This window comes from Chiloscyllium plagiosum, chromosome 18, assembly GCF_004010195.1.
Source record: "Chiloscyllium plagiosum isolate BGI_BamShark_2017 chromosome 18, ASM401019v2, whole genome shotgun sequence".
Taxonomy (NCBI): Eukaryota; Metazoa; Chordata; class Chondrichthyes; order Orectolobiformes; family Hemiscylliidae; genus Chiloscyllium; species Chiloscyllium plagiosum.
This window is the reverse complement of record NC_057727.1, coordinates 2,436,949-2,447,656: the sequence shown is the minus strand read 5'-3', so window position 1 is coordinate 2,447,656 and position 10,708 is coordinate 2,436,949. Positions and strand designations below refer to the sequence as shown.

Below are 10,708 nucleotides of genomic sequence, written 5' to 3'. Positions count from 1 at the left end.
ACCCTGGCAACATCCTTGTAAATCTTTTCTGAACCCTTTCAAGGAGGGAATCCTGAGGGAAAGGACCCCATGAACCTGCACTCCAAAGTCTCTTTGTTCAGCAACACTCCCTAGGACCTTACCATTAAGTGTATAAGTCCTGCTCTGATTTGCTTTTTCCAAATTCAGCATCTTGCATTTATCTAAATTAAACTCCATTTGCCCCTCCTCAGCTTATTGGCCCAGCTGGTCAAGATCCCATTGTAATCTGAGGTTATCTTCTTCGCTGTCCCCTACACCTCCAATTTTAGTGTCATCTGCAAACTTACTGACTATACCTCTTATGTTCACTCCAAATCATTTATATAAATGACAGAGAGCAGTGGACCCAGCACCGATCCTTGGGGTATAGCACTGGTCACAGACTTCCAGACTGAAATACAACCCTCCACCTTGGCTCAGCAGTCCTGGGGATTGAAAGCAGAGTTTGCACCAACTCCCCGTCCTGCCCTGTGTGTGTGAGGTGATCTGCACTTCCCAGCTGTTTACCTTGTGATACAGTCGGAGAAAACGACAACATCAGGGAATTTGTGGCCACGATATCATTGAAGAGGATCATTCCAGACTCCAGGCCCAGACACAGCTGACTGGCCTGAAAGGGAAGGGAATGGTCAGACACTCAACTGTTCCTCTCACAGTCAGCAGAACCTCAGCGTTCACTCTCTCACCTCAGGGTCAAAAGACCATGGGAATCAAACCCAAGAACGGAGCACAGTGCCTGAACAATTGTGATGTCTGTTTAAAGTCCCCAGTGAATGACTGTTCCTTCATCACAGCAGCACCCCGTCAGTACTGCGATGAGCTGTCACTCTCAGTAACAGGTTCAAGTGTTCGGAGTGGGGCAGGGAGCTGACAGGCTCAGTGAATCGGTTCACTGCTGAAAACGGGCTGTGAGGAGCCAGGACATTCAGACACACAAATGTAATTGGACTAAAGATGGTGACACAATGGCATTCTCACTGGGCTAGTAATCCAGTGACCCAGGCTAATGCTTTGTGGACTTGGGTTCAATACCCACCATGGCAGGATGACATTTGAATTTGGTTAATAACAACAACATTCAAAAAGCTTGAAACCATCCAGGACAAAGCAGCCCGTTTGATTGGCACCACATCCACAAACATCCACTCCCTCCCCCACCGACGCCCAGTAGCAGCAGTGTGTACCATCTACAAGATGCACTGTAGAGATTCACCAAAGATGTTCAGACAGCACCTTTCAAACCCAGGACCATCATCTACAAAGCACAAGATTAGAGTGGTTCTGGAAAAGCATGGCAGGTCAGGCAGCATCTGAGGAGAAGGAAAATCAACATTTCTGGCAGGAACCCTTCATCAGGAATTCATTCCTGATGAAACGTTGATTCTCTTGCTCCTTGGATGCTGCCTGACCTGCTGTGCCTTTTCAGCACCGCTATAATTTTGACTCTGATCTCCAGCATCTGCAGTACCCATTTTCGCCAATCTACAAGGCACAAGTCAGGAGTGTGATGGAATCCTTCCCATTTGCCTGGATGGGGGCAGCTCCAACAACACTCAAGAAGCTCAACACCATCCAGGACAAAGCAGCTGCTTGATTGGCACCACATCCACAAACCCATCCCCTCCCTCCCCCACTGACGCTCAGTAGCAGCAGTGTGTACCATCTACAAGATGCACTGCAGAAACTCACCAAAGATCCTCAGACACCACCTTCCAAACCCACAACCACTGCCATCTAGAAGGACCAGGGCGGCAGATACATGGGGACATCACCCCATGCAAGTTCCCCTGCAAGCCCCTCACCATCCTGACTCGAAACTATGTCACCACTTTGTCAGTGTCGGTAGATGAAGATCGTGGAATTCCGTCCCTAATTCACACACGCTGTGCTGGTCTGGAATGAGCAAACAGACCAATCCTGGACACCCACAGTCGACAGACGAGAGTGAGCTCCCTCACCCAGCCCTCTGTCCTGCCTGAGCCAACTTCCAAATGTCATGACCAATGAGGAGCTGAGTTTGGAATTCCGGCTGAAATTTGGATGGTTTGCCGGCCCAGCCTTTTATCCCTATGGGGCTGCGAGTTGGATATTCTAGAGGGTGGAGATCAGTGCCTACCTGTCCTGGGATGTAGGCCACCCATCACTCTCACTTACTATTCTTGAGAAAGTGACAACATCTCTTGGGATTGGCAGCTCATGGAGCAATTGCAACTTTGGCAAGCTCCAAATCTTTAGACGTTTTTCTGAAGTATCTCGGCTCAGGCTCAGCAGCTGATTTTGATCCATGTCATGTTTTATCAGGATCACCTGCAAGATAATTCCCCTTCGGGTAAGTTAACAATTAAAAAAATTCTAGTGAAAGCCCGAGAACTACAAAGTCTTGTTAACCTTGGCTCTGTGGGTGGTTCTGTCTCTTCCACCTCGGAACCAAAAGGTCAGTGGTTCAAATCCCTCCAGAAACCCACACACCCCTCGTGTGGCCTAACAGCCCTGGCTGCAGTACCGAGGGGGTGCGGCATTGTCAGGGGACATTATAAAACAATTGCACCTTTAGCACCTTCAGAGCCTTAACACCAGTGAAGTATTTTAGCTGTGGAGACCGTGCTGCAGAGTCAGAAGCCCAGCAACCAAACTGTACACAGCAAGATCCCAATATTGCAGTTGCCAACCCTCCAGGGTTGTCTTTGAGTCTCAAGGAGTTAAATATTATCCTCCAGAAATGCTGTAAAATCGAAATAAGAAAATAGTGCGTCTAAAAAAAATTCTCTCACACATTTTGTTTACTAAAATGTTGGAGATGGAGAAAGAGGTTGAGAGTCAAGCATTAGCCAATCAGGAACTGAGGTAGGTTTGGTCTCCAATTGGGCTGGACAGCCAATAGGGTGGCTCTTTCAGGACAGACACATATGGCAACGTGATGGTGGGAGGGGCTGAGCAGCTGGATGTCACATGGTGAAGCCTCTAGGATGGGGTTCACCATGTGACATCCTGTATACCACCATGATCAATAGAAACCAGGTACTCACTGCGCCCTTGTGTGCTTGCATCTCATGGTACTTCACACTCTCCACCAGCACATCCATAAAGAGAATCCGACCATCCTGTCATAAAGGAACGAGCAACAATAATCACCCACAATTCACCCTGTGATCCTCTTCTGCCCCTCAGGAGAGGACTCAAACAAAGGGCGGCACGGTGGCTCAGTGGTTAGCACTGCTGCCTCACAGCACCAGGGACCCGGGTTCAATTCCAGCCTCGGGCGACTGTCTGTGTGGAGTTTGCATATTCTCCCTGTGTCTGTGTAGGTTTCCTCACACAGTCCAAAGATGTGCAGGTCAGGTGAATTGGCCATGGGAAATTACCCCATAGTGTTCAGGGATGTGTAGGTTAAGTGCGTTGGTCAGGGATAATGTAGAGTATTTGGTTAGGGGAATGGGTCTGGGTGAGTTACTCTTCACAGGGTTGGCTTGGGTCTGTTTCCACACTGTAGGGATTCTCGAGATAAAGAGCACTCCATACACCAGAGATATCTGAGGTAACACAAGCCAATTGCAAAAGTGAAGGCCACCAAATTATCGAGGTAGCAGGTGTGAAAGTGGCCGAGGGACCACAAACAGAGAGCAGTGGAGACTGTTTCTTTTAACATTGAGTCATAGAGATGTACAGCACGGAAACAGACCCTTCGGTCCAACCCATCCATGCTAGCCAGACATCCCAACCCAATCTAGTCCCACCTGCCAGCACCCGGCCCATATCCCTCCAAACCCTTCCTATTCATATACCCATCCAGATGCCTTTTTAAATGTTGCAATTGTACCAGCCTCCACCACTTCCTCTGGCAGCTCATTCCATTGTGCAGCAAGGCAATGTAGAACTCGGGATTAGGAAAGGTGAAATTGCAATGCTGGGGTATTCTATAGGTCTCCCAACAGCCAGTGGGAGATGGAGGAGAAAATATGTAGATAGATGATGGAAAGACATAAAAACAGCAGGGTTGCTGTGGTGGTGGTTTTAACTTTCTTGATATTGATTGGGACTGACTACGTGCTAGGGGCTTGGATGTGGCAGAATCTGTAAGAACCATTCAGGAGGGATTCTTGACACAATAGGTAAAGTCCAACCAGGGATGGGATTATACTGGACCTAGTTTTGGGAATTGAGCCTGACCAAATGAGCGACCTTTCAGTGGAGGAGTATTTTCAAGAGTTTTAATATACTCACCGATAAGGATAACAGGAGTCCTCGGGTGAATGTGTTAAACTGGGGGAAAGTGACCTATAACAATTTTGGGCAGGAACTGGAGAATGTTGATTGGAGGCAGCTGTTTGAGGGTAAATCCACATCGGACATGGGAGTATTTCAAACAGCAGTCGATGGGAGTTCAGGATAGGTACGTTCGTGTGAGAATGAAAGACAGGTACGGCAAGTTACGTGAACCTTGGATGAGAAAGGAAAACAAAACATATGTAGGATGGGAACTGATGAAGCCCTTGAAGTATATAAGGAAAATAGGAAAGAACTTAAACAAGGAATTTAAAAAGGCTAAAAGGGGTCAGGAAAAGTGATTAAACAGAACTAAGGAGAATCTCGAGGCTTTTTATACATAAATAAAAAGAAAGAGGATAGCCAAGGAAAGGGTTGGTCCACTCAAGGACAAATCTGTGTGTGGAACCAGAAGAGGTAGGTGAGGTCCTAAATGAATGCTTTGAGTTAGTATTCACCAAAGAGAAGGAATTGGTGGAGGATGATCTCAAGGAAGGAAGTGTTGAGTTTCTAAGCCAAGTTGCTGTTAAAAAGGAAGAGGTGTTGTCCGTCTTAAAAGGTAGATAAACTCCTTGGGCCCTGATGAGATCTATTCTAGAATATTGAGAGAGAGACAAGAAAACAAATTTCTGGAGCATTGACACCCACCTTTGTATCCTCTTTGGCCACAGGTGAGGTCCCAGAGGACTAGAGAATAGCCAATGTTGTCCCAATGTTTAAAAAGAGTAGCTGGAAATCACCGACCTGTAAGTATCACTTTGGTAGTAGGGAAATAATTGGAAAAGATTCTCAGGGACAAGTTCTATACATATTTAGAAGCAAATGGATTTATTAGCAATAAATAGCATGGTTTTGTGTGGGAGGCGGGTCATGTCTCACTAACTTGATAAAGTTTTTTGAGGAGATGACGAAGTGGATTGATGAGGGCAAAGCGGTTGATGTTGTCTACTTGGAGTTCAGTAAAGCCTTTGACAAGGTCCCTCATGACAGACTAGTACAAAAGGTGACGTCACGTGGTATCAGGGTGAGCTGGCAAGATGGATACAGAACTAGCATAGTGAAAGGAGACAGACGGGAGCGGTGGACGGATGCTTTCCGGAATGGAGGGTTATGACTTGTGGTGTTCTACAGGGATCAGTGCTGGCACCTTTTGTGGTTTGTGGTCTACATAAATGATTTAGAGAAAAACATGGCTGGTCTAATTAGTAAGTTTGCAAACGATACATAGATTGGTGGAGTTGCAGATAGTGAGGAGGATTGTCAGAGGATACAACAGGATATAGATCAGTTGGAGGCATGGGCAGAAAAATGGCAGATGGAGTTTAATCCTGACAAATGTGAGGTGATGCATTTTGGCAGGTCAAGTACAGGTGAAAGTTATACAGTGAAACAAGGGCAGAACCCTTAGGAGTATTGATTTGCAGGGGGATCTGGATGTTCAGGTCTACAGATCACTGAAGGTGGCAGCACAGGTAGATAGGGTTGTAAAAAAAGGCTTATGGCATGCTTGCCTTCATTGGAAAGGGCATTAAGAATAAGGATATACAAGTTATGCTGCAGCTTTATAGAACTTTAGTTCGGCCACACTTGGAAATTTGCATACAGTTCTGGTCACCACACTACCAGAAGGATGTGGATGTTTGGGACAGGGTACAGAAAAGGTTTACTAGGATGTGCCTAGTATGGGGGATTTTTGCTTTGAAAAAAGGTTGGGTAGACTGGGTTTGTTTTTACTGGAACGCAGGAGGTTGAGGGGGTGACCCAGTAGAAGTTTATAAGATAGTAAATGTCATGGATAGAGTGGAAAGTATGAGGCTTTTACTCATGGTCAATCACTAGGGGACCTACATTCAAAGTATGAGGGGGGCGGAGTTTAAAAGAGGTGTTTGAGGCAAGTTTTTCACACAAAGGGTGGTGGGTGCTTGGTACATGTTGCCAGAGGAGGTGGGGGATACAGACACAATAGCAACATTCAAGAAGCACCTGGAGGGATACATGAAGAGGAAGGGAATAGAGAGGTACTGATACAGTAAGTGAAGACGGTTTAGTATGGAATGTGGCAGTACAGGCTTGGAAGGCAGAAGGGCCTGGTCCTGTGCATTATTGTTCTTTGGTGGTGGCTTAACCTGAGGTTCACCAGGTGAGGGGAGAGGTTGAGAAGGAGATGTGCCAATGTGCAGAATTGAGCCCACTCTGTTAGCATCAGAAACCAGCCACCCAGGCAGCTGGAGGAACTGACCCTGTGAGAATATACGCTCGGTGGCTAATATCTTAATTAGATTACAGTATGGTAGTAATCCTAAAGGAATTACAATTCAGAAAAGGTCGGAGAAGTGGATGGGGAAATTCAAAAGTAAAGCTGAGTGGGTAAAGACAGTTCTAATATATCGAGTGGAGACTGCTTACTTTGTTTTATTCTTTGACATATGACAGGTACAGTTTAACACAGACAAGTGTGCGTCCATAAGTATACCCATCCCCAATGTTACTGGTACTTCGAAATGTATTGATTTCTGTCTTGACGCGGCTCCTCTGCAGTACGGAATTCTGAAGATTCACCTCCTTATTCCAGTCCTAATGGAATTGCCCTATCAGGATACTGTGCTCCCTGGTTCCAGATACCCAGTCAGGGGGGACGTGCTTCCTGCAGCTACCCTGCACAGCCCTGTTTGAATTGTGATTAGATTAGATTCCCTACAGTGTGGAAACAGGCCCTTCAGTCCAACAAGTCCATACTGACCCTCCAAAGAGTAACCCACCCTCCTCTGACTAATGCACCTAACAACCATGAACAATTTAGCATGGCCAATTCACCTGGCCTGCATATCATTGGAATGTGGGAGGAAACCGGAGCAACCAGAGGAAATCCACACAGCTTCCAATTTGTTAGGGAAAGCCACACGGGGAGAATGTACAAACTCCACACAGACAGTCGCCCGAATCCTGGAATCGAACCTGGGACCATGGTGCTGTGAGGCAGCAGTGCTAACCACTGAGCCACCGTGCCACCCCAATGAGAAAAGGTTTCAATGAGATCGCATCTCAATAGGAGAATACAGGCCCAGTCTCCCCACTCCTTCCTCACAGGATAATCCCAATTACAAAAGAACGGAATACTTCGCGAGGTGTGGTTTGACCAGGGATAAGGAGCTGGGGTTTGGATAGGGAGCTGGGATTTAGATAAGGAGCTGGGGTTTGGATAGGGAGCTGGGCTTTGGAAAGGGAGCTGTGATTTGGATGGGGAGCTGGGTTTTTGATAGGGAGCTGGGTTTTGGATAGGGAGCTGGGATTTGGATAGGGAGCTGGGTTTTTGATAGGGAGCTGGGTTTTTGATAGGGAGCTGGGTTTTTGATAGGGAGCTGGGATTTGGATAGGGAGCTGGGTTTTGGATAGGGAGCTATGATTTGGAAAGGGAGCTGGGTTTTGGAAAGGGAGCTGGGATTTGGAAAGGGAGCTGGGATTTGGAAAGGGAGGTGGGTTTTGGAAAGGGAGCTGGGTTTTGGATAGGGAGCTGTGTTTTGGAAAGGGAGCTGTGATTTGGAAAGGGAGCTGGGTTTTTGATAGGGAGCTGTGATTTGGAAAGGGAGCTGGGTTTAGGATAGGGAGCTGGGATTTAGATAGGGAGCTGGGTTTTGGATAGGGAGCTGGGATTTGGAAAGGGAGCTGGGTTTTGGATAGGGAGCTGGGATTTGGAAAGGGAGCTGGGATTTGGAAAGGGAGGTGGGTTTAGGATAGGGAGCTGGGATTTAGATAGGGAGCTGGGTTTTGGATAGGGAGCTGGGATTTGGAAAGGGAGGTGGGTTTTGGAAAGGGAGCTGGGTTTTGGATAGGGAGCTGTGATTTGGATAGGGAGCTGGGTTTTGGAAAGGGAGCTGGGTTTTGTTTAGGGAGCTGGGATTTGTCAGTGGGTGGTTGGGCCAAACAAAGCTGGTGGGATTTTCTGAGGTTGGTTGGACGAGGGGAGTGTAATTCATCGAGTTTATATAGATTTCAGTCAGGCCTTTGACAAGGTGGGAGACTGACAAAGAAGGTTAAAAGCTCATGGATTTCAGGAAACAAAAACAGAAATTTCTGGAAAAACCCAGCAGGTCTGGCAGCATCAGTGGAGAGAAAAAACAGAGTTAGTGGTTCGGGCCCAGTGACCCTTCACCTTTACTCCCACCACTTGACAAGTTGGATCCAAAACTGGTTTAATGGTAGGACTCTTCAGAACTGATGGTAGCTGGGAAAAGGTTGGTAGATGTGCTGAAGGTGGTGTGGGGGCAGGGCGAAGAGGTAAACGATAGGTGAAAGGGCGGGAATAGGAATGGGTAAGGGTCAGCCTGGGAGAATAAGCAGCTGCAAATGGGGATCGATGTGGCTGACAGTGGGTTTGTGGTAGATGCTGCCAGACCTGCTGAGTTTTTCCAGCAATTTATCCAGGAATCATATTTCTGATTCCCAACATCTGCGGTTACTTTGGGTTTTGTTTCTGGACTCCAGGTTAACTTAAAAATGAGCAAGAATTGCTAGAGAAACTCAGCGGGTCTGGCAGCATCTCTGTAGAGGGGATGATGATGGCCTTGTGTTATTATTGTTGGCCTGTTAATCCAGAGACACAGGTAATGTCCTGGGTTCAAATCCTGCCACGGCAAATGGTGGAATTGAATTCAATGAAACTGTGGAATTAAGATTCTAATGATGATTATAAACCCACTGTCAATTGTTGGAAAACCCACCTGGGTCATTAATGTCCATTCGGAAAGGAAACTGCCAGCCTTACCTGGTCTGGCCTACATGTGACTCCAGACCCACAGCAATGCGGGTGACTCACAACTATCCTCTGGGTAACTAGGGATGGGTAATAATTGCTGGCCCAGCCAGTGACACCATCATCCTATGAATGAATTTTTAAAAATCTGTCCAGAGAGAAACATTTCAGGCCCAGTGACCCTTCATCATAATTCCTGCCACTTGGCAAGTTGGATTCAAAATTGGTTTAATGGCAGGAGACAGGGGTGGTGGGAGATGGCTGTTTGAGTGACCGGTTTGCAGGGGGTCAAAGGTCAGTAAGGTCTGCTTCTATTTTTAGAAAGATCTGGTTGGGGCTCAGCTGAAGGGCATTGCTGGTTCTGAGCATTATGGTCAAGGAGGTCAGAGAAGGTGTGCTGGAGATTTACCGGAGAAGGGATGAGGGACCTCAGCTTCATGGAGGAGCTGGAGAGATGATAGGAATGAGGTGTTTAAGACAACAGGAAGTCATCCGCGGTCGAGCGGAGAAAGAGCACTTTCTAACAGCTGGGAAGGTGCAGTAACTGAGGAAGAGCAGAGATCTCAGCATACAAGTACAAGAAATCTCTAAAATCTAATCACAAAAGAAAATCGAGAAAAGCTAATGGAATGTTCGCCATTGCCTCAACAGGGTTTGTTTACAGAGGAGTGAAAGTTAGGCAACTGTTAGATAAAACTCATTTGGAGTCATAGGGAGTACCCCTGAGGAGCTCAGCAGATCCCCAGAATGATAACCAGGACTCAAAGGGTTAAAATGTGAGGCCAGATTGTGGACCAGTAATCCCCCCCCCGAATATAGAAGGAGTAAAGTGTGATCTAATGAAGCAGTGGAGACTGATAAAGGGCTTTGATGGGGTCCACAGAGAGAAGCTATCTCCTGCGGTGACGAGCAGTCAGGAACAAGGGGCAGGACTTTCAAACCAGGGCCAGGTCATTCCAGAGGGAGGGACAGCAGGAAGTGATTCTTCATACAGAGAGAAACTGAAAATCTAGACTTCCCCACCAACCTCACCCCCTAACCTCCCCCCATCCTGGAAGCTACAGAGGTGACTTGAAAATGTAAACAATTGAAGTGTATTAAGGGTTGATTAAGGGTTTTAAAACGTATGGAATTCAGGAGGCTGTGTGGTCAGCTCCTGTACCTCTATAATATCCTGAAGGGACTGAATAGCTCCCTGCTGTACCTGGGTAACCACCCCTGAAGGGCTGAATGGCCTCACGCTGGTATGTTGCACCTTACCTCAAGGCCCAGCAGAATAAACTCATCGGAGTCAGCACAAACCAGTCCCTCCGAGGTGTTGTAGTAGATGTGCGATGATAGACACGTTATGCAGCAACACTCACACACCGGCACCTTCCACAAACTCGAATCAAAAGGAGACAAACATACTCCCTCGATTATAGGTCTGAGTGAATTCAACAGAGAAAGACAGCGTAGATATCAGAGGCAGAGGCAGAGGGTTTACACAACAATCCAACCCATAGACCCTGGTCACTCTTTGCTCACCATTCACTACAAACTCTCCCTCCCCCTCTCTCTCTCTGTCTGTGTGTCTCTGTCTCTCCCTGTCTGTCTCTCTCTCTCTCTCCTGTCTGTCTGTCTCTCTCTCTCCTGTCTGTCTGTCTGTCTCTCTCTCTCTCTGTCTCTCTCTCT

General features: G+C 47.1%; 1 protein-coding gene across 1 annotated transcript in view; it reads right to left on the bottom strand.

Annotated features, from left to right (window-relative positions):
* LOC122559235 overlaps nt 1-10,708 on the bottom strand; it is a 22,282-nt gene that overhangs the window by 3,382 nt on the left and 8,192 nt on the right. Inside the window, exons 3-6 of the mRNA XM_043708615.1 lie at nt 10,295-10,460; nt 3,048-3,122; nt 2,176-2,328; nt 529-631 (exon numbers count right to left, since the gene is read on the bottom strand). Coding sequence (XP_043564550.1) covers nt 529-631; nt 2,176-2,328; nt 3,048-3,122; nt 10,295-10,460 — 497 coding nt within the window. The remainder of the gene's footprint in view (nt 1-528; nt 632-2,175; nt 2,329-3,047; nt 3,123-10,294; nt 10,461-10,708) is intronic.